Source organism: Ovis canadensis, chromosome 3, assembly GCF_042477335.2.
Source record: "Ovis canadensis isolate MfBH-ARS-UI-01 breed Bighorn chromosome 3, ARS-UI_OviCan_v2, whole genome shotgun sequence".
NCBI classification, from domain to species: Eukaryota; Metazoa; Chordata; class Mammalia; order Artiodactyla; family Bovidae; genus Ovis; species Ovis canadensis.
This window is the reverse complement of record NC_091247.1, coordinates 197428604-197453958: the sequence shown is the minus strand read 5'-3', so window position 1 is coordinate 197453958 and position 25355 is coordinate 197428604. Positions and strand designations below refer to the sequence as shown.

At 34.3% G+C, this 25355-nt stretch overlaps 1 protein-coding gene across 25 annotated transcripts in view; it reads right to left on the bottom strand.

The window, feature by feature from the left end:
• Positions 1-25355, bottom strand: part of SOX5 (SRY-box transcription factor 5) — a 1143569-nt gene that overhangs the window by 443140 nt on the left and 675074 nt on the right. The window contains exons 1-2 of one of the 25 annotated variants that reach the window (XM_069581228.1): positions 16542-16739; positions 15280-15377 (exon numbers count right to left, since the gene is read on the bottom strand). The exons of 18 other annotated variants lie outside the window; for them this stretch is intronic. In XM_069581228.1, the coding sequence (XP_069437329.1) occupies positions 15280-15377; positions 16542-16553 (110 nt within the window). In that variant the 5' untranslated portion in view covers positions 16554-16739. Of the gene's footprint in view, positions 1-15279; positions 15864-15886; positions 16740-25355 lie in introns of those variants that run through there. 6 more of the 25 variants (XM_069581237.1, XM_069581239.1, XM_069581225.1 and 3 more) reach the window with 6 other exon arrangements.

Here is a 25355-nt window from a genome sequence, read left to right as displayed (position 1 = left end):
TTTACAAATTCATAAATCACTCCCTTAGACATCAGAGTCCCCTAAAACAATTGAGATTACTGATTAAATGGTAAGCTTTTATTCTTATCAGAATATGATAACCATAAACCTCATAACTGTTAGGAAACACAGAGCTATTCTTAGACAAGATTTTAGAAATAATTCTCTTTCCTTATTTTGTGTCTATACATCTATACACACTTTATAAAAAATATATATACTGTGCATAATATATGTATTATATGTAACTGTAAAAAATGTGTATAATACATTCTATATAAACTATATTTATATGATATGTAAACTATATCTATTCTATGATGTGAATATTTTATTTTTTAATATTTTAATCCATTTAGGAAGTATCTGAAGTTCTAATGAATCCTATACAAACCACTGGCTTCACAATTATTTACTAAGTACTTAATATTTACCTTTTAGTATGCTATCTGATATCATTTGCCATATTATTTGAAATATTCTTAGAATTCCTTCTATATGATTAAAATTTGTTTGAAGAAATAATAGTCATTACTTGAGCAAACGAAATTACATATGTTTTCTTTAATATTTAAGCAGCAAAATGACCTAAGTGGTGGAATTATTATAATCTCCATTTCACAGATAAAGAAATTAAGGCATGGGGAGTTTACGTCATTTGCAAAAGTCACATAGCTAATAAGCGGTGAAGTTGTAGAATAAATTCTAGCAGTCTAATTCCAAGATCTACCAGGAACTAAAGCTAATAAGTACTGAGAAATCAGAGAGTACCAGAAACCATAGCCATATCTACATATGGAAAAAACACTTAAAAGATCCAACACATAAAACAGAGATCCATGGAACAACTCATGTCTGTATTATCATATATAAATTTAATAGTGAAACTGGAAAATCTGTGTAGTAAAACCACAAGGTTCATCTCCATTCCCAAATGCCTTGTTATTCCCAAGAATTTGTAATTCTTTTACCTGTCACATACCTGGTTGAGTTTTCTACTCAAAATTACCAATACTTCTGCCTGCCACCCAATAAAATCAGTATAGGTCATAGCTACAAGTTAGATCAAAGGAGCAATATCATATTAACTATTTACCAATTCATCACAAATTTTCATATAAAACACCATATAAGATGTGAACATTGACATACTTAAAAACTACAGTAAAGAAGCTTGTTGCCCAATTAAGATAGCAAAAACTAATCAGACATACTTTCTGAATGAAGGCACTGCCTGTCCATAAAAACATATGCAGTATGTAGTTCACTGTAAAGGATTTGAGAAAGAGATATTTGAAAAATTTTATATGGTTACACTTCTCACAGTAAGGAATTTCCCTCCATAATGTGCACTGAAAATTGGTATCTCTCAAAAATAGTTTCAGGGAACCTTTACCAAGAAACCCTTTATTTAATTGTCCAGATGTCTGGATTTCACCACCTAGCACTTGTGCCATGAATGAATTCATCCCAAGAGGAAAAATGAAGTCTATATCACAATCATTATATGTTATTTATTTACAGTGTCTGCAATTTTGTGACTTACTCAGCAACTAAAATGATTCCTCGCAAAACAGGTACATGAAATACATTTGTTCAATGAATAAAGACATTTCTAACAGTAAAATAAATGATAATTATGAAGTTATGGAAGTAGTTTATTATCAAGATCAGTACTATACTTTCATGGTTGAAAGTGAGGTCTTTGGAGCTGGACTGTTTTAGTTGGTACCCCAGTTCTGCCACTTATTACCTGTGATAAATTAGGCAACTCTCTCTGTTTCATCTTCTTCATTCATAAAATAGAGATAAGATTTTTGTGAGGCAGTCTGGGCACACACTGAATGTTACTGGTATCTTTCTAGATAAAGAGCTTGGATAACATCTTGAGGGTCAAGTTTAGAAACTGTGTGAAGTATTAGCTGGGATGCAAAAAGAGAAGGTATTCCTACTTACCACCAACTTCTTTATATCCAGTGAAGAAATTACAGACATACTGCGTTGCATAAAAGTAAATAAAATTGTACCTTTCAAACATATAATCTCCAAAGTAATCCAAACAATTCCTAGGCAAACATCTTCTTTTCCATTGTAACTCCACAGAAGTTTAGAGAAACTGACAATATCCACTGGGTAAATGATATAAGCATCTATGAAAGTCAGTGTTACTATTAGGGCTTTTTTAAAGTGATAAAATTTCACCTTCTTGTAGAAGAAAGCTAAGAAGGAAGACTGTTAATAAAAACTTAAATCTTTCTGATGCACTGCCACACTTTTGAGCTGTTAACTACTGGAATCTAGACAAAGGTAGACGCTTTAATTTCCCTCCCTCCACAGAAAGGCATAAAATAGCATATTTCAATAGGAATATAATGTAAGCTACAAATATGAGCTGCATATGTAATTTGAAATTTTCAAGTTGCCACACTAAAAACGTAAAAAACAAACAGGTGAAAAGACTTTAAGCATTTTATTTAAGCCAACATATCCAAGTGTTATCATTTCAATACATAATCATATTTAAGAAATCTTATTAGGGTATTTTACATCCTTTCATTCAAACCAAGTCTTCAAAACTCCAGTGTGTACTTACAGCAAATCTCAATTCAGATCACCCCCATATCAAGTGCTCAATGGTAGCATGTGGCTAGTGGCTACCATATTGGAAAGCACAGGTACAGACAGATTTTGAGAACATTTCTTTATACTTTTCACTAAATTACGTATTTCTTCCACAAAAGCTAAAAAAGGTCTCAATATATCTATGCTAATTCATACAGTGTAGACAAATCAGTAAGCTAACACATTCTATGAACTCAATTTTCCATATGTTTACAATACAAAATATACTTCAGATAAGAAAAATACAGTAGGTCAAATGACTTGTCAAAAATTCATTTTTTGCTTACTACGTCCTAAGTACCAGACAATAACATCTCTTACCTGCTACTCTAGAAATCTATAAACTTCTAGTATATAATATTCACCAGTATCATTTTAGTGAGAATTTCTCCTATACCTTTAAAGTAAATGAAATGGGTCAAACAATTAGATTTTGCTTATAGTCTGCTGTCGGTAGTATGATTTTCCCTTACTGAACTAGTGACGAAATAGCAACGGCCTGATTTAATACTATAAATTCAGAACAAATGGGAAAGCATTAAAATCAGAAGTGCTTCTGGACCATTAACTTCCATGCTGATTTGACATGCACCACAGTATTCAAGCAACAGACTCAGGAATATAACCTATTCCTAAAGCAAACAGTATTTTATCTCATAACCATCTGGGGTTCTTCTCCTAAGGGCCACTTGCATAGGGCTGTCTGGTATATTTTAACCCTAAAGACCTACTTTAGCGAATCCCACTTTGCTAGGAAAAGACGACTGACATAGAAGAGATTATGGAGAGAACAAAATTTTGGCCGAGGACCTTGCTTTCATTCTTTAGCTGAAGAAAATCATTGGTTATATACGCTTGCAAAACCCTATGGTTTTTCTAAGGTACCAATAAAAGTGATAGCATTCATAACGTGGACAGTGGTCTCTTTCATATATCGCCTATAGTCACAAACTTAAGTGCCAAGCAGATGGTTGAAATCTGTTTTGTATAAAATGTGTGCTTTTTTTTCCCCCAACTGTGTTCTTTGTATTCATATTCAGCCTAGGTTTGAGCCATCAAAACACTGGCACTATGTCGATCATTAGCAGCATTTTAGACAACTGGCAAATAAGGTATTCACTGTTCTCCACAAAATGTTCAGCTAATATTTCCCAGATGTATAATTAAGGCAAAAGATCATCTTCTTAAATTGGTATCAGCACTTTGGATGGCTTCTGGCTTTCAACAGATTATATCAGTGGAAAACAATTTTATATCAAAAATAAGGGTTCTGTTTCTGGGGTAGGTTTTTTTTTTTTTTGCATATTATACAACTGCCCATAAAGAGAAATCTATAAATTTTCCCAAGCTTCACCTCTGGTCTAAAGGAACAGGTAGCTAATACAAAATGAGTCATGCTATTTTTACTATGAAAATCTATGATTGCATAAGTAAGTTTCCTCAAGTTATTTAAAATTTTCTAATTTTCAAAATATGTGTATAAATAATAATTTAAAAATCAATAATATGTGACCTTTTTAACGTAACAGAAAATCATTTTTGTTGTCCAATAATTTGTTCTACAGAATTATTTGTTTTTATGATTTTACACAAATAAATGAATTTTAATTTGCATAGGTTAAGGCATAGGAATATGTTTAATCAGAAAATTCATTCCTTAAATACATGTTATACAGATTTCATGAAAAAAAAAAAACTTTTGATGTATCAGATTTCCTACACATAAAATGGGAAGAGATGTGCTTTTAGGTATTTCATAACTAGCAGTAAGCAGTCAGAGGAAACTATAGCTATATTGCTGCTATTTAGGTACAAGTTACCTGGGATCAATAATCATAAGTACGTGTAAAACCATTATACTTGTCTTAATTATAAATTTTTAAAAATAAGTCAATAAATTTCTTACACATATTTTATATGCTAAAATAATTTTCAAATATAAAACAAAAATATACACTTTTCCTTGACGTTCTGACCATTTTATATTGTCCAGAATTAAACCTAGTTTTCAAGTTTGAATTGAATGGCTTGTATTCAGAGATATCCAAATATTTTTATCAATTTTCATAAGTTTAAGATGCCTCATTAGCATCAGAGGATAAATAATTTTATACTCATTTTAAAGCCCATTTTATAGATGTATGGCTGAAACCCAAAAAATGTAAGTGACTTATACATCATAAAGTTTTAATTCTTGATTTAGAAACTCTGGGAACATATGCCAACTTTGTATATCACTAAATGCTGGATTATAAAATATATTAGCAGTAAGTTGCCCAACTGGGATAACTTCCAGATTTTCTTTCTTGTTTAACAGTAGGAAATTTGCACATTTCCCTCCCTCTAAATATAATTCTGGTTCAATACGGTTCTCTTCTGCTTTTTTAAATTTTTTAAACATCCTTTATACCTGTTCCAGAAGCATAAGAGAATAAAATCTATTCCTTATTCCTAAATTAAACTGGCAGGAATAGAATAAAAAAAAATTCACCATCATAATTATTCAGCAAATAATTAATCTTAACATATACTTAATACCTATCTTATCTCAAATATATAAATCTATATTTGAAATTTACAACTCATTTTTACAGAGACTTCCTGATGCCCCAGTCATATTTTCAAAATATAGATAACGCAGAAGGTCATTGGGTATGTAGTCAAAGATTATGTAACTGATAGTATTTTGTTGTTTAGTCGCTTCAGCTGTGTCCGACTCTTTTGCAACCCCATGCACTGCAGCCCTCCAGGCTCCTCTGCCCATGAGATTCTCCAGGCAAGAATAACTAACTTTATGCCCAAAATATTGTGGTTTTAGAAAAGCACAAAATCTGCCAAACAGAAGATGTTAGCAATATATGATACTTGCCCCTCTCAGATTATATAGGTTTTTAATGCATCTTTCATTGGCTGTTCCTCTACTTCTTGCTTCCTACTGTTTAACATTTTCCTGACATTGCCAACTACTAATGCATATTAGGTTGACTGGCCTGATGCTAATACTAATAGTTGTCTAATTTATTTTGAGAACCACTTAAAATTTTTCTTTGGACTACCTATTTGCAATCTTAGTTGATCTTGCCACTTTCCAGGCCAATGTTTTATTTATTCATATAAAGACATACACTGTCCAGAGCTATCCGCCCTCCCCTACCGTTGTCCTAATGCTCTACTGTCCAGTCTTCATTTTCTTATTTTATCTAATTTTTGTAAATAGACTTTCAGCTCTTTGACTTAAAATGCCACTCTCCTGCTTTTCATATCCCCCCCTTAGTGCCTTGTTTAACAATCTATATATAATATATATATATATATATTTTTTTTTTTACAATACTTATAAAAGTTGAGGCTAGGAATCTGATGCACCTGAGAGTTTCAAACATCTAGACTGTGAATCTTTTTTGAAACATTTAGATTCAAAATAGTACACAGCATATCTGAGTACTTAATACTGAGTAAGAATTATACATACTACTTAGATTTAGAACTCCTAAAATATACTATGGTTGCATGTTCCTGCACAACATTGCTCTATTGACACGGAAATTGAGAAGTGATTCCACATGTTAAAGGCTGGTTGAATGAGATAGTCTGTCCCCAAGTAGATGCAGAAATGTAAGAATTCTGATCACTAGAGTAAGGTGCTAGGAATCTTTCAAATGTATTTATTTCAAAGCAATGAGATGTTAGAGGAGTTAAGAGATTTTAGAGATTGCCCAACCCATCTTCAAATGTTACAGATGCATACACTAAGACCCCAAATTTCTTTTCATTATGTACAGAAGAACCTGATCTTGAGAACTTATACCCAGCTAATAACAGTTTCTATTCTGTTAAACTTCTAAAAGCAAATCATTGAAGACATTGAAAAATGTCAACTTCTACCAAAAAAAAAAAAGAGGAAATTATTCTATGCATTAGGAGAAATACTAAAAATCCACTAAGAAACTGTCATTTTATATGTGTGTCAATATTTTAGCACTTAAATTTCTAATCTCAACCAGAAATCTCAAATATCCTCAAATATTACTCAAGCATATCTTGATTTAGCCAACCTCTTGAATGCAAATTTTCCATTAAATATGAACTACAATCTGACCTTCCAATTTTTAAAGCTAGAATATTATTATATGTCCTTATTGCTCATATCATAAGATTCTGTGCTGCAAATGAGAAAGCGGGAATGGGCTTTGTACTTTTACAAAATATATTCTTCCTTTCAAAATTTTCTCCCCAAAACTACAGCTTCATCAGGATTTAGTATGATTTGTTCAAAATCAATTTATTTAAAATTGCCTTATTCTATAAGCAAAAAAGTTTCTCCTGAATTCCAAACTTTTGTATGTGTATATGTGTTTATCATATTCTTCAAAATAAATTATTTGCATAACTGTTAGTGACTCCCAATTATCTTTTAATTTACTTTTGAAAGTCTATTTATTCTGCTTCTTCACTTTTATTCCTTAAATTGATATCAGGAGCATCTGGATATGCTTTTCTTTCTTTAAAAGAATGCTTTTAAAGCATTAAATATTCTGAAACTATTTATAGGTCAAATCAGATCCATTTTATTCTTCCAGTAATGCTAAAATTTTAAGAAAAGATTACACTATCATATTTATCTCCCACAGTCCTTAGGGCTTTAAAAACAATACATTTTCCTCTGTTTCCCAAATTCTGTTTAGAACTAGAGAGAAACAGAGTACTTGTCTCAGAAGGAACATTTGTTTTTATCTTTGTTTTTCCACTCCAAGGTGTTCTGCTTGGATAATGGTACTTTGCATATTAAAAGTTTTCTTCACATCCTGATGATACTGTGGGGGAGATGAAAATCTGAATCTGATATTGAATATTCAGTTATCACTCATTCAAGGTCAAAGTTGAATTAGTGAATGAATCAGAAAATTGAACTTTGATTACCAGTTCACTCCTTTCACTACACACTGTCCTAACAAATCTTCAACATAGATCTCTTGTAGTGCTGATAAAAAAAGAAAAAATATTAACATTAATTTTATGACACCTTCCTGCAAACTCTTCCCAAACATATTACGAAACTGAATAGCAAAATTTTTAAATGGGGGTTGAAACAAAAGGACATCAAGAAACGAGTTTAAAAAAAGTCTTTGGACTTTGTAAATTATTGCCCAACAAACTCTGGCTCAGGGTAAATAACCCAAAGGAAGAAATGTAAGCAAACAAGTAATACCTTGACTCCAGAATTAGAATAAAAATGTTTTAGAACTTTGTCAATGTTTAGAACTTATCCTAACTGTCGCTGAAAAATTAATAGCATAAATAAAGCTTTACTTTTTCATCTTGTGTTCTCTTACATGAAGGCATATTGTTCGCTTTCAATCTTTGTGCTTTTTTTTTCATTAGGATGCTCTTTTATTACATAAAAATTGTTTAAAATGACAAATTAACAGACCTTCTATGAAAGTTCCACAATCAGTTCTCAAACAATCTACCCCCTTGGTGTCATTATCTTAATTCATATAAAAACAAAACCAAATTCAGGAATAAAGTAAATGATTCACTACATTTAAAATAAATTTTGATTAAAAATATACCAAGAAAACAGGATTTGGGCCTGTGTCCTGTTATACTACTAGATTAAAAAACTATCAACAAGCAAAGCAAGTTAACTCTTTCCTTTCTTTTCTCAATAATGTTCCTGAAGCCCTAAAGGAGAGGACACATCTTATATGAAATTGTTGCTCAGTGTCCCAACTAACCTCTCTTAAACTGCCAATATAAAAATCTTGTAAGGTTTTGAGTGTACCTTTTTTGGGGGGAGCCCTCTACAGTAATTCATATTACATCTACTCTCAATGCATCTGATTCTTAGGTTTCAGTGTCACAGAACTTATCGGGATGAAGAGGGGAGGCATGTGTGCAAAGAACACAGGAAAATTCTAGGCATCTCCACAATGAGAAATATTAAAAATGAAGCTAGTAATACATTTTAAAGAAAGATTATATCTTCTGTTTTTTAACATTTTCTTTTCTAAAAAACACGTTCTTTCAAAGATGTGAAGAGCAGAAATAGAAACTGTCACATATGAAAGTTTCAACGGATTTGCTGCCAGAAGCTTTTCTTTATAGTGTTCCTCTTACCTACAGTATGTGTTGGCACTGGCAGGTAGCCCTAATTCGTTAGTAGCCAAATTATTTTTGTCCTGAAGTACGAGAAATCTCCATAGCACATGAATGAGACATGGTTTACTAGTTTACACACATCTTTATAACTCCAAGAAACCAAAACTCATTCACAAATGCTTTCATTTCAGCAAAGAAAAGGGCTACAGAATACTAGAAATACCTACTTTGAATTCCTGATCCCCAATCTCCATGAGAAAACAAATAGAAAAAAAAATTTAATTCCCATAAAGAACTTTGGTCCTTAATGCAAGGAAAAAAAAAAAACAGCTTTCTGTTCTCTACACTTCACGTTTCATCTAAATCAAAATATTCCAGTACAAGGCATTAAGAAAAAAATGTCATTTAGTGATAAACCTACATGTCTGCATATAAAAGTTCATCACAACAGAGTAGTAGGTTTAAATAATGTAGTTCACAATAGTTAGCATCCTCATTCTGCATGATCACCAGCCACATTTATATACTGCTGTACCACCTTCACTAAGTTATAGAGAAAATAGGAAGCAGACATAAGCAACACTTAGAAATAAACATAAAACATAAGTAATGATTCAGCCATAGCAAGAAATCTCTGAATTTCAAGGCAAGACCAAAGTAAATGTATTAATACTAAACAGCCAAGTGACTGAAATGTCACTTACATAAAAAGAAAGAGAGATTTGAAATACAATGAGCTGAGTTCAGGTTTGAACTGATTTAAGCTTCGACACCGATTTCAGATGTCTACGAACAATCACCACAAGCTTTTGTTTTTAGTTTTCCTTCTGTCAAGTTTTATGGGGAAAAAGTCCTTAAACTACCTTGTAATAGATTAATTACTTTCAAGCTGGGTGACAAAAGGGCATAATGACCGGAAAATGATACAAAAGAAACAGAAAAAGCATGTTAATAAGTTTATCAACAAACCTGGGTAATTCTCATGAAGTACAGATTAAGGTTCAGTGGTTCCAAACTGGCAGCATACAAGTTGGGTTCATATTTGGGTTTTTTGTTTTGTTTGTTTTTTAAAACCACCTGTCCTAAAACGACATTGTTTATGCTAATTATCTTTGTTTATGCCACAATTCTGTTTGTTTACAACATTCTTTTAAAATACCATATCCCTATAAACAGTTCTCACCAGAATTCTTCTAAATCTTGTTTCGGTCTGGTCCTTCTCGGCAGCCCACTGAGCAGAAATGCAGCTCTACAATGAAGGCGCAAGAGCTGGGAACAACTTTGAGTCTCTGACTCCTCAGGCTGGCAAAGGCAGGGAGTACCGCTGAGGTTTTACTCTCAGGCTCGGAGGGAAAAGGATACTGAGTGTGGAGAAACACAACATCCCCCTATTGGACAAGCAGAACCACACGCCACAGTATCTCCAGGGATGTATGGACTCTCAACTAGTAAGTGAAGAGAAGAATAGATAATGCTAAAGAGGAGGAAGAGCAGCCTCCAAACTAGAGGAGAAAACACAGAAGTCAGAAAGGATGAAAAGGTCACCTCCTGCACCATTATTAGTTCCTGATTGAAATGAAGAATTAGGAGGCATTCTCCTAAAGAAAGTCCAAATAAATGCTGTTTGTTGAAGCAAACTATTATCAGTCTTTAAATTTTTTTCTTCTCCAGGATTATCACTTGATTATGTTCATCTATGTAACATTCAAACCTTATATTCAGTATAAATGACAAAGCTCTCAATCAGTGAAAAGAAAAAAAAGGTGGGGGGGGGAGAGACAGAATGAATGAAGCAAGAAAGAATTTGCTATGTTTTGGTCCATTTCTTGTTCAACAAAAAATTTCCTTTAAAAGGAAGATATTTCATGTTTTGGTTAAATCTTTGAACATATTTCTATCTGAGTGCCATCACCTGAGTCAGAAACCTGACATATTAAACTACATTTAAGTCCCAACAGGAGAAATATCAAGACTGCTTTATTTTCCATGTTGTTAGTTAACCTCATTGGAATTATAAATGAGTAACAAATTATGGAAGAAAACCAAAATCTATCAGTTACACGTAACTAGTCTATAGAAAGGGAGGTATTCAACATACGTAATACACATCTGCATTATACACATACTCATTAGGTGACTGGAGAATTGATAGTGGAAAGAACAGACAGTAAAAATCAGACTTTATCCATGGATGTAATTTTGCTTTCTAAATGCATTATGAATGTAATCCATTTGAAAAAGCTTCCAGCTCTATGGAGGAGTAATGTGCTCAAGTATTAGAACAGGTCTTATTATTTGCCTCTCAGGTATGGTACATACACAGACTTTAGTTAAAAGCTCCCTAAGCACAGATAAATACATTATTGTACGCTTATTATACTTTAAAAACACAAGATAAGAACATACCAATGTGTGAAGTAATCCTAACATCCACACATTTCTATATCTATCAGCCTGCTAAACACCGAACTACCTGACATCTAACCCTTAATTGCTCTTGGGAATCGGTCGGGTTTGCCTGCTAAGTCTTCAGGACAGTCCTCCAGGGTGAGTGTGATAGAAGTACAGTTTGTCTACTGCTTCACGCAGGCTGTATTCCAAGCTAATATCTTAGCTAAGTTAGCTTGCAAATTATTGGGATGGTAATCAAAATCTATAATCAGTTGTAGTTACCTTTTCCTCTACAAAGTAATAGTGAGTAAATAAAATGAACAAAGGCAAATATCAGAACATCCTGAAAATATACTATCAGACTTAAATAGGTTTACAGGTGCCATTAGCTGACAGAATGTGAGCGGAAAACTTTCCTTTGATTCACACCTAGGGGTTACCTGCTAACTTGAATGTATCCACTAATGAGTACAATGGTTTTTAAAAAAAAAAGAGGCTGAAATTAAGCTGTATGAATCTGTCCCTAGTAATAAGTATTTTATTACTCTGGCCAAACTTTAGGTAAAGTACTACTAATGTCAGAAATATTCTTGCAGCCCATTAATGGTAATTTTTCACAGTAATTATAAATTTTAATTTTTTATAATACCTGATGCATATTTCTTTCTTCAGAAAAACAAACTTTGTAATATGAAAAATTATTTCTTTAGTCAATATAACCATATGTAAATTAGATGTGAATATAAAGTAAATAATAATTTAAATTTTTATTGCAGAAGATTTTACTCTTGTAGTGTTCCCTTCAACATGTAGAAAACTGGCAGTGTGTTGTTTGCACCCGTTTTGAGAGAAGCCATCAAATAGGTGCTATTACAAGCTTAATTTGCTTCATTCCACTACCTTCAAGCTCAACTTTTTTTTTTTTCTAGACATTAACAGACTGTCTTCTTAAGCAATCATGTTATACTAGCTTTTTAATGAAGTCTCTAACATTAAAGCGATCAGAAAGTGTAACAAGTACCTTGGTCATAAAACTATTATAATCAAATAGGATAAATATATACATGAGGAAAAATAGAATTATTATTGACAGTAACAAAATACTTTTATCACTTACCAGAAACAAACTGATATGTCTATTTAAGACAAGTGTTTTAAATATTTTCATTCTAAGAATATGAAAACAATAAATGATATTCTGAAAGGAGAAGCCCTTAGTCACAATTTTTATTATTTATTTTCAGGTAAAAATATAAATTCACTATCTACATTTAAAAAATTTTAGGAGAGTTCAAGCTCTCCTTCTAGACACTATTACTAACATTTAGACTATGCTGCCAGTTATCTTTCTTCTAAATAGGATGATGTAAAAAACTGCTTACAAATAATTCCTTAGAATATGCTTTACATTTTCACCCACCTGAGAACTATGTTTTTCATTAATTATAATCAGTTATGTTAGAGATGTTTGAAAATAAAAATTAAGTATTTCAAATTCTTTACTTTTTGTAATCACTTTTTATTTTACCTCTTGAATATTTTTTAGCAGACAATGAAATTGTTACTGCTTCTGAATTATTTAACAACTGTTTAGAACAGTATTGATCATGTTCATTTCTACAGCTGATAATACAGACATAGAAATCTACATCTAAATTTTGATCCAGATACTTGTTTTGAATATTCCTTAAAGTTTCAAATAGTCTACAGGTTGCAAAGGATAATAGAAGATAGTCAAGACTTTAATCGAAACTAGAAAAAAAAATTACAACTTCCAAAATACATAAACTCTAAGCAACTTATTAATGCCCTCCAGAACAATCTTCTTTATTTCATATAGAAACTTAAAAGTCTTCTTTTTGAATTTATGACTAAGTTTGAGTGAACTACTCATCTATATCAGGTGAGCAAATAGAATAAAAATTAACACTTGATAGAAATGACCTACATATTCAATGAAAGTTGCAGAGAGTTGAAAAGGCAAAAAGAACACTGACTATATAAGAGAGTAGTATAATTACAGCATATATACCTCCCATGGAGAATATAAATATTCAATATTGAGTCTGCATGATATATACTCTGTGTGGGTAACTATAGATACTCTCAGCCGTACATATTCAATGTAAACAAATAGTAATGGTTTACTGAGATTTTGTATGTACTACCAATTATAACCACAGGGGAAATTATTAAGAAATTTTACACTGTAGGACATTTTTCAAAATTATTTTAGCTACTAATATTTCCAAATATGCTGTCTATACTGACAACTCTATTGATTATCACTTGCTTATCTAATTAGGCAGTTAGAAAAGCATGCCTCTGGGTGATAAAAAATGAAATTCTCACTAGGAGGAAAAAAAAATGTTAAGAGATTTGAGTATCACAATAGCAAATGGAAAAGTTTAGTTTAAAAAGAGATAATTGAAGAGATACAAATAAAGTTCACAGCAGGAAAGCTTGCCTATATAAAGGAATAGGCTACAGCCTGTTAATATGTAACTACCTTTTTATAAGAACAGTCAAGTTAACAGACTTACAAATCAGACTCAGAGTTTTATTTCTGAAAAGTATAGAGTTAAAGTATACTATCATTTCGTGCTGTTCTGTACATACTAGAAAACTCACTGTAGTATTAAGCGATAGTATGTTCCAATATAAACAACTTCAGTATCTACATATGAAACAGGCTATGTTTACCAAAAAAAACTAACTATTCTAAAGAGTTAATATACAGAACTTTGGGGGAAAAAATCACTCAAAACTGTTAAGAAAGCTCAGGCATTCGCTGGAATTATGTAGTGAAGATGCATCTTAAGTTTTTAAAAAAAGAAGATGAAATGAAAGAAAGAAGACAGTATTAAAGTATATGTACTGGCTATTTTATTTTCTTCCCTGATCTGATGTTGGTTTCTCTAATATATGACCATATTCAAGCATTATTTTATTCTCAATACCCTTCTTCTCTTCCACTGCTTCACTTCTAGAATGTTTTAATCTTTGTCCTTTCTTTTTTCGTCTTTTCATATCAAATTCAGTCTTTTGAGCGATGAACAGCTTGACTTAGCATATTTTTAACCAGCTGGTCTAGCACCTAGCTTGCATTGCATAGTCAGATACAACAAATGTTTATACAGAAGGTAGCTTTCATGAAAAAGAAAAAAAAAAAAGCCTGGGTATCATGCATCCTGGCTTTTTTTAGCTTTTTTTTTCTAATTCACCATACAGAATACAAAGTTTGAATTCTTTTTAATGGCAAACAAAATTCTATTTATAGTTCCAAAAAATGAACTTATGCTGGGATAAGAACTCAAATTTTAAAATTGCAATGTGTACTTAGAGGAACACGAAGAGGGCTAAAATTCTTTCAAAGCTCTCTTTACTTGCAACAACATCAAATGGAAGGGTATTAGCACATATTTCTCTAATAAGAAATAATAATAACAAAAAACTTATTCCCACAGAGCAAAATAGAAAATAAAATAAATCAAAATTTAACTTAAGACAGTGCAAAAAGTGGCCACAAAACTTAGAAAGGGATCATCCCCATTTCTCTTTTTTTTTTTTTTTTGACATTTCAAGAGTAGTGTACTAATAGATTACTGTGATGTTACATTTTCTTTAAAAAAAAAAATCTGCTCTCTTATATCAACAAAAGATCATGTGCTTTACTGAGCAGCTTCCAAAGTTTTACAGAAGGATCAAATAGGAACTTATAGCGTCCGTTTTAATCACCACCAAAGCCCTCTGTCACCCCAGAAATTACGACACAGAGATGTTGAAAATGGTAACATTCTGCACAAAAGCATTTTAAAAAGGTGTGGAAGGGGAGAAAAATATCAACGAAGGAAGAGAGTAAGAGAGTGAATGAGAAAGAGAAAAGCAGAGAGTGGGAGAAAGAGAGAGATGCTTAATGTTCATTTAATTTCCTGTTATAGGACACAACCTAGAAACATTAGCAGAGATCTCGGAGACTTTGCAAATCAGTTCCATTTGGTCTGGGCAATCACAACAAAAATCAGCTAACAAGACTGCAGAAGCACTCGCTAAAAGCTTCTCTAACAAACACGTTTTAGGCGAGCATCTTCCAGTGGATTCAGAGACTACTGTAAAATGGGAGAGTTGCACTTCAATATATCAGAGGGGAAAAACTGTACTCACCTTTCAAACTCCTGAGGTAAATCAGGGTCAGTAAGCATGCTGGAAAAGCACAATTTCCCTTTGTCACAGCAGCCACCTATGATCGTCTCCAACTGAACCTGTCAAGTGAGTCCAAACCTTCTAAACCAATTGATTTTCTCTCTCTCTCTCTCACTCTCTCTCTCAGTCTCTCTCTCCCCCCTCTCCCCCTCTCCCCCCTCCCACTCCTAGGACTCCTTGACCAGTCTCTTAAAGGGGTAGCACACTTCCAGCAGCGGGGTCTGGCCGCTCCCCCCTCCTCCAGCCGCACACTCGGGCTGCAAGGCACTAGACAACCTCAGGGTGCCTGTCCTTTCCTTTTAATTCTCCCTTCTAGACATCACCAAATGTGAGAAGTCAACTCATTTAGTGTGTCTCCCATACTCTCTCCTCTAAATAATAAAAGTCGCACACGCATGCACACATACATACACAAAATATGATTTTTGAAAATGCATTTGCTACTGATTAAACGAGAAATCTGTACACGAACCCAACCCCGATTCAACTGCATTGATTAACTCATTGAGCAAAAAGATTAAATGTTAGTAATAGCATTTTTACACAAAGAATTGTTATGCCTTCTCACCCTTTTCTAGGCTCTCTCCGTGCGCACACGGAAACACACACACACACACACATACACACACACACTTGCACACAACAATCAGGCATTGTTCTGAGGGAAGAAAAGCAACTTTGACAGATTGAAATATAGCAGAGGCCCCTTCAAGGAAACCTGTAAACAACTTGTCACTCACTCTGTCGGTCTCACTGTTAGCTCGCGCTTTCCACAAAGTGGTGCGAACGTCCTGGCAACCCAACCAAAGTTTCCTCAGCTCCAAACTCCATAAAACACGATGTGCGAGGTGGAGGGGACTAGGTATCCACGTGCCAAAATAACACACACTCCAGGGAACAGAACCCCAAACCAAACCAACAGATGAAAACAAAAAGATGGTCCTCACAAACTGTCCTGCTTGGGATGGCTGGGGAAGTCGGGCAGGAAGCGCTCCCCTGGCTGGGGATCTCTTTAATTTCCTCTGCCCAGGCAGCCACAGATAACAAGGTGGACAAACTAGGGCTCTGCAGCTCCTAAGCTGGCTGGCAAGGCACAGCCTCCATAGCAGTTCCAATTATCTAGATAAAAATCTGGCAGGCGAGGAAGGTAATCAGGTAATGTACCTTTGACATGAAATGACAGAGGCACAGAGGCACATACACAGAGAGAGAGAGACACTTACACAGACACGCATGCAGAGATGGTGGCTGCCCCGTGCACCGCAGCATCTGGTCAGGGAGTAAGCACACACTCACCAACATGAGATAGTGTGCATTCTTCATACACACACACACACACACACACACACACACACTCAGTCACTCACACACGCTCTCCACTCCTACTGGGAGGGTTCATTCGGCACAAAAGGCTACACTACAGAGCCCGCCCCAATAAGGGAAAGAGAGAAAAAAAAGCCTTCCATTGTTGAGAGGGCAGGTCAGTTGATTAGATTTTCTGTGGAGAATTCCACGAGGAAATTCCCTTCAAAGCCGAAGTGATTAACTGGGGGCTATTCTGGAAATGGAGCAGACAATGGCTCAATAGTCTGCACAGCCAATGTCCAGGCTGGCACTGAACTCACTTTAAAAAAAAAAAATAAAAGCCAGACTCCCTGTTCTTTTCCACACATTCCCCCCCAACCCCCTCCACTCCTAGCTTCCCCTCCCAATCCCTTTTATTTTGCAGCTGGACAACATTAAGGGCCTTTAAAACCACAAGGGTTGACCCCACAGCAGTTTGATTAGGTCCCACTTTTTTTTCCTGGCGACAGTCAGACAGTAAGTTTACTTTTTTAGACATACACAGTGAGACAGCACACACAAATTCCAAAGAGCAAAATCAATTATTAACCTTATTATATTAATCAATTTATTTTTCGCTCAAAGGTTATAAAATTTTTGCCAAAGTTGATAATAACTTAATAATGAGGTCCATCATTCATGGACTATCCTAAAAATACACATATATACACTACAAAATCAATGTGGAATAAGATTTAAGCATGTCACTATGGAGTTAAGACACTAACAAAACACAGAATCATGACCCACCCTGAAAAAGCTGTTAACAAGGGATGTGGCAAAAATGACTGGATGCTGACATGATTTTCATTTTCAGCAGTTGGGGAAGGGGAAAGGATATTACTCATTATACTTTCTTGTTATTAGCCTCAAATTATTTTTTATTACAGCAACAACCCATTCCTACAGAGAAAAATGAGAAAGTTGTTGCATTTATTTTAAATATCTATTATTTCAGCACTTAAGGGCCCTACAACCTAATATAGTCTAATTGATAAAGTATACAAAATAATTTTTCTATTGTTAATGTTGGTTATGGGATTTAGGAAATGGTAGCACGCCTGGCTACATACACTTTAAAACAGTCTTTTTTTTTTTAAGACTTAATTAGGGAATCTTGTTTCATCCTGTATCAACAGAGAAAAATGAAGGAGGAAGGGTAAGTTACAAGGGGCAATGGGGAGCTGGGGTCAGGAAGAGGAGGAGGCAGTGAAGAGAGGATGCAGGGAGAACACAAGAAGGAGACACAGTGGCAGCATAAAGATAGAAACAAAGATAATGGCCATAAGGCAGGATGCTGAGATCCGTATGGTCCCAGCTGCTATCTTGCTACAGCTACTACCTCTGGTTGTTTCTCTAAAACTCTGATTCAGAAGGTCACCAGAGCAGGTAAGAAAGACAGTATGAGTGTTTGAGGCCAACTGTAGTGTAAAGGAAAGATGCTCATATCAGAATCACCCTTATCTTTGGCTTTGTTTTTATAGACATTTAATATGTGCATGTGTAAGCACACACATGCCAAATAAACAAAAAAGGACATATAGGAAACTGTTAAATGGTTTATAACTTAGTTTAAGATCTTAATATTTTATATAAACATTGCTGTAGCCCTTCAAAAACACAAAGTATGTCTTGGAAAATTATCCTTAAATGGCATGAAACAGGGTAGGAACTAGATAGAAAATTTGTCAGAAATAATAATGAATATCCTAATGATAATTTAAATGAATGGAACTCCAAGCTCATAAAGAATTCTGTTCACATAGATTAACTCACAGATCATATGCAGCATAGAAAAGTGTATGGGTATGTATATTCCTAATAAGTTTCCCAGTGTTTAAACTTGGGCAAAAGGAATTTAAAGTCTTACAACTGGTTAGTGGCCCATTTGTTTCCTGAAGCCAGGTCTTATTTCACGTTTGATACCATAATACACAATAAAATAACATTCCAGAATTTATAGTTCAGTGAAAATCCCAAGATGGTACATGGGATTTTTTTAAGTGATTTAAAAGGCTTTTACATAATTGTTAATGATATAATCTTACTGTCACTAAATTAGTACTGCATTTGATAAATGAAATAGTTTTAAATGTACCTCTCTAGGTTGCAAAAGTTTTCTTTCATTTTAATTCTACCTTGCAAATTAATATCTTTTGCAAGATTTTAGAAGTCAGCAAAAGAGAAGGCAGTTTCAAAATATTCTCTCAAATCCTGTCATTGGTAATTTTATTAAATAACTGAACTGATCCAAGCAACCTGACGCTTAATGATAAATTATTACTAAAAATCTTTTTATTTTACATTAAATGTTAAAATGTTGAAATATTAAATATGTGCTAGTAACTGGCACATATATGTTAAATAAATCTATATTATTTATCAATTACCTGAATAGTTTAAGATATTCAATTGGTTATATATCTGGTATTTTGTACATTAGAATTAATGTCTACCTCAATGTGATTTTCCCATACTATTATAGGTAGATCTCCAGGAAGTTTCATAATGTATGTAGACTGGGATACACTTTATCATTCACTGAACATTTATTAAGTGCTTAACAGCATGCTACAGCCTGTGGCCTTAAAAGTAGAATCAAGAAAATTTTCCAATAAATCTAATTTTTAAAATATATATGAGCAAAATTCAAAGTAATTGTTTCATATGCAGGCTCCCCAAGGTAAATATGATAAGCAAAGTTAAAACCAAAAACAAGTGAAAGAAAAGCAATGACAAGAACTTACTGAACAATAATTAAATTGGTGGGAAATACAAAATGATCTACAAACACTGATATGAATATAAATACATCTTCAGAGGGAACCAAAGCACAAACTACAACAGAAAGCCCATAAAACATTTAATGAGTCTCTTTGACATAGTTGTAGCAGTATTATGGAAAATGGGATGAAGCTGAAAAAAGTGTGCTTTTGAGCTTATGTTGTTTCTATTGTAGATATAAAAATGATACTCACATAAGCTAGGAAAATATAAGATATGCTAGTGAATACTGCTGGAGAATTCTCAAAGAAACATCAGAATCTTTTACAACGACAAACAAGTTATTTCCAAATTTAACCTCTTTCAGGCACTGTTTCAGGCCAGTTTTTTCTAATATTTCTCATTTTAAAAGGAAGAAAGTCCATTCCCCTACTTAAAAATAGAATTGTTGAACATCTTCTATTTCAATAACTAAAATATGTAGTCACAGGTACAGATAGCATCTTAATATTTGATATATGCTCCTATTATCAGTTTATGGAATTTGTAAGGTTATTTTTGAGAAATGAAATTTTTAATATTATAACTACAATGAATTTAATACCAGTGTCAGACAATACCAATATCATACTGCCTTAACCTGCCTCAATGGACATTAAGAAAATATTCACTTATTTCTTCCCCTGCAGTTATTTAACTTTGTCACAAAATGTTAAAAAAAAAAAACAAAAGAACTTCCAATCAATGTACATTTGTGAGCCATTCACCAAATACCTGGTGAACTCACCACTGATCTATCAGGGGCAGATTAAAACTGTGCCTTAGAGTAGAATAAAGTCCTGTAATTGAATTTCTTTAGAAACACACCTAAGAAATTCAATAACATCTCTTTCTTTTCAAAGTCCTACATTTCAATTCCCCATAACACATTTATGCAGGAAAATTGACATACAATGGTCTATAAGTTCAAGGCTTTTCCATCCTCACACTCTTCTGTATTATTACTTGGTTAGTTAGAATAAATATATGAATTTTCCTCAGATCACATTTTTGGCCAACTAGTGTTCTTCCACAACACTTCAAGAACGTGGTCACCCTAGAAACTCCAGTCTCATACTTCTCTCAAAGACATGATCTATTCCCAGTAATAGCTCCCACTGTTTGATGTTTTACCATTTATCTCCTTCAGAATAATTTTTAGTAATTTAAAAGTGATAGCTCTCAATATCTGAGTACTTTCTACCAGTATCTGTGATATACATAAAATAATCACATTTAATATTCAAAACAACTATATAAGATATGTAATTGTATCATCCCAAATACAAATGAGGGAACCATGGCTTACAAAGTATTTGTCTGATATCCCAAAACTATTAAGTGAAGAAATGGGTAACACCAAAGTTATGGTAAGTTTCCTCCAAAGTTCCCAAATTCTCAAATATACCCTGCTGCTGCTACTGCTACTAAGTCGCTTCAGTCATGTCAGACTCTGTGTGACCCCACAGACAGCAGCCCACCAGGCTCCCCCGTCCCTGGGATTCTCCAGGCAAGAACACTGGAGTGGGTTGCCATTTCCTTCTCTAATGCATGAAAGTGAAAAGTGAAAGTGGAGTCGCTTAGTCATGTCTGACTCTTCGCGACCCCATGGACTGCAGCGTACCAGGCTCCTCCGTCCATGGGATTTTCCAGGCAAGAGTACTGGATTGGGGTGCCATCGCCTTAACACTATTAAATATCAAGTGTATAGAAAAGTGCTTCTAAAGCTGTTTTAATGCTAAGTGAATGTTTAAACTTCAAAGTTAGGTTGAGTGATGATTACACCATCCTCACAAATAACTTCACATTAAAGATTGTTCTTATACAACTAAAAACAGTTAAAGATGAGGCTTGCCTAGTGGGTCAGATGGTAAAGAATCTTTCTGCAGTGTAGGAGACCCAGGTTTGATCCTTGGGTCAGGAAGATCACCTGAAGAAGGGCATGGCAACCCACTCCAGTATTCTTGCCTGGAGAATCCCATGGACAGAGGAGCCTGGTGGGCAACAGGCCATTGGGTCACAAAGAGTCAGACACAACTGAGTGATTAACACAACAACAAAGAATAGTACCCTCATCCCAACTTGATGGTGATAATAAATATCAGAATTAGTATACTCATCATAAAATTTGGCTCTTTCTTTAAAATTAACTTCTAAATGTTATCTTTATTAATATGATTATGATTTGGGGGCTCCATAGGAAAATATAGTAGCCCTCACTTTTCTTATTATACTGTATTCACCTTTCTTCTTGTGGTAATGTGGGATGATAAAATGCCTATGTAATGAGATGATGTGAGGTGAGTGACATAGGCATTACGATAGCATTAAACTACTATTGACCTTCTGATAATATGTCAGGAAGAGGATCAATGTGCTTAAGTCATCCTGGGTTAGAGTCATAATATTGTCAATGGATGGGGATCACAGGCAAAGCAAAGACAGAAAGGCGTGAGATTTCATCATGTTACTAAGAGTAGGTACACAACTTAAAACTTATGTATCTTTTATTTCTGGAATCTTCTATATAATATTTTCAGGCCATGGTTGACCATGGGTAACTGAAACTAGGGAAAGTGAAACTGCAGATAAAGGGGGCCTATTTGTGCAATTCAGTTCAGTTCAGTCACTCAGTCATGTCCAACTCTTTGTGACCCCATGGGCTACAGCACTCCAGGCTTCCCTGTCTACCACCAACTCCTGGAACTTACTCAAACTCATGTCCATCAAGTCAGTGATGCCATCCAACCATCTCATTTTCTGTCAGAATGTAGGTATCTATGCAGCTGATACCACTCTAATGGCAGAAGTGAGGTTGCTCAGTCATGTCTGACTCTTTGCAACCCCATGGAGCCCTATCAGGCTCCTCTGCCCATGGGGTTTTCCAGACAAGAGTGCTGGAGTGGACTGCCATTTCCTTCTCCAGGGGATCTTCCCGACCCAGGGATCAAACCCGGGTCTCCCACATTGCAGGCAGACGCTTTACTGTCTGAGCCACCAGGGAAGCCCAGAAAGTGAAGAGGAAATAAAGAACCTCTTGGTGAGGGTAAAAGAGGAGAGTCAAAAAGCTGGTTTGAAACTAAACACTAAAAAAAATAAGATCATGGCATCTGGTCCCATCACTTCAAGGCAAACAGAAGGGGAAAATGTGGAAGCAGGAACAGATTTTATTTTCTTGGGTTCCAAAATTACTGTCAATGGTGACTGCACCCATGAAATTCAAAGTCGCTTGTTCCTTGGAAGGAAAGCTATGACAAACCTAGACAGCATATTAAAAAGGAGCAACATTACTTTACCAACAAAGGTTTGTAGAGTCAAAGCTATGGTTTTTCCAGTAGTCACGTATGGATGTGAGAGCTGGACATAAAGAAGTCTGAGCACCAAACAATTGATACCTTCAAACTGTGGTGCGGGAGGAGACTCTTGAAAGTCCCTTGGACAGCAAGGGGATCAAACCAGTCAATCCTAAAGGAAATCAATCCTCAGTATTCATTGAAAGTGCCGATGCTGAAGGTGAAGCTCCAATAGTTTGGCCACTCATTGTGAAGAGCCAACTCACTGGAAAAGATCCTGGTACTGGGAAAGATTGAAGGCATAAGGAAAATGGGCCAGCAGAGGATGAGATGATTAGACAGCATCACCTACTCAATGCACATGATTTGAGAGGGGACAGGGAAGCCTGGCATGTTGCAGTCCATGGGGTCACAAAGAGTTGAACATGATTTACCAACTGAATATCATCTTCTGGTCACCACGTAACTATTCGGAAGTAAAATTTCTGTCTTACAGAAAGAATCATTTTAAGAAAAGGTATCTATTAGGAAAATTAATCTAACTTACACTTTTACTCTTTTACTCATTACACAATCATCTCTCCTTGTGTTAAGTAGTGTTGTCTAACTGTTAAGAGGCTGAAAAAGACATGAACCAATCACTCTGATGGTAAAAGTTAAGATTCCTATTTAGTAAAAAAAAAAAAAAAAGATATTTATATATAAAAAAGATATATATATATATCACCCATGAGAAGAGAATCTACCCAAATGGGATCATACTTTTAAAAAGTGCACTTTTTGATCACCAAACTTTCTATTATGTACTTCTCAACTAAGAAAGAAATTTAGGGAACACACTATACTGATATTTTACCTAAAGGCAGCAGCAAAGTGAAAAGTAGTAATATTGCTACAATGTGGCTTGGATTCTTACTTATTAGATAATTTATAAAAAATATTTTAGTGTACACCTTTCAGGGAAGTTTTTCCACTGTAGTTGAGGTAGCTGTTTCTTAATATTAACTAATCAGAACAGAAATAAGGGAAAATAGAGTAATATATGAAAATATTTGAACAATTAGTTTCATTTTTGATCCCACTTTGTCTACTCTGTATATTCTTCTTTGCTTGCATACTAAGTAAATGACAAATATATCCTATTCACAGTAAATGAAAATGTTACCTATTAATAATGTTCAGTCTACTTACATCTAGAACAGCTGAGAGGAAAGAAGCATGGCTAAGCTGTAAGTAAGAAGGCCTGAGCTCTACGGGAGCCTCAATTGCTTCCTCACTGGTGATGCAATCTTGCCTATACCTTTAACATCTCAGGGAAGATGATTTTTAAAGTCCTTCTTGACTCTCATATTCCAATTCTGTAATTTCTTCTTTGATAAATCAATTTATAATCTGCAAAATAAAATTTCTTACCCTTCTCAGTTTTGTTTCAGTTTAAAAATGTTCCATTTTTTAAAATGTTTTAAGAACAATTCTTGTACTTTATTTTAACCCCTTAAAGTATGTGATAACTCCACAACAAGATAGTGAAGGGCCTTCTCTGGTGCTCCAGTGGTTAAGAATCCACCTTCTAATGCAGGGGATGCAGGTTTAATCCTTCGGTCAGGGAAATAAGATCCCACGTGCTCTGGAGCAACTAAAACCCAAGAGTTGAAACTGGAGAAGACCAAATGCTGCAGTGAAGACACAGCTCAGTCAAAATAAATAAATATAAAATTAATTAATTCATAAAAGATTGTGAAGAAAAGTATCTGATTAATTGAAGTGAACATCACTCAGTCCTGTCTGACTCTTTGTGACCACATGGACCATACAGTCCATGGAATTCTCCACGCCAGACTACTGGAGTGGGTAGCCTTTCCCTTTTCCAGGGGATCTTCCCAACCCAGAAATCGAACCCAGGTCTCCCACACTGCAGGCAGATTCTTTGCCAGTTGAGCCACAAGAGAAGCCCAACAGTACTGGAGGTGGGTATCCTATCCCTTCTCCAGAGGATCTTTGATTAATTATTTGGCTAAGTTCAATCAAGTTAAAACAACTAGGAGAACTTAACTGGTCACACACACATATACACACAAAAACACATTTCTAAAGAACTAATTTTATCACTAAATTCACCTATTTGTGATTCTGAAAATTTTGTGCTTAAACTTTCAAGTCACAACTTTCATTTTTTTCTAAGTGCAATTACATTTATTGGTATTGTCTGATTTAATGAGAGAAGTAAAGGCAGTTTATTACTATATTGAATATGTTACATTGTGTGATGGCAGTGACTGGCATTGCAGGGAGAAATAAACACAAGGGATTCTGTCTTTATCTGAAATTTCAAAATATCAAATGAGAAACTCAAAGACGAACTGAAAAGTTGAAATGTGAGAAATCCTGACAGGTAAATTGTGTTCAAGAAAACCTACTTTTCAAAATGAAGTTTGTGGACACTCTGTAGAACTCCTGCCAAATACACAGCTTCTTCTTTTTTTTTTTTTTCACATTATTGTTAACTAAAATGACTTACTGCAACAGTTTAGAAAATAATTCAGTCAGACTATGCACAGGATTAAAGAAAATAGATATTATCAAAAGAATATATTCATACAATTATTCAGTAAGCATGGATAGAAAATTTACACTTGT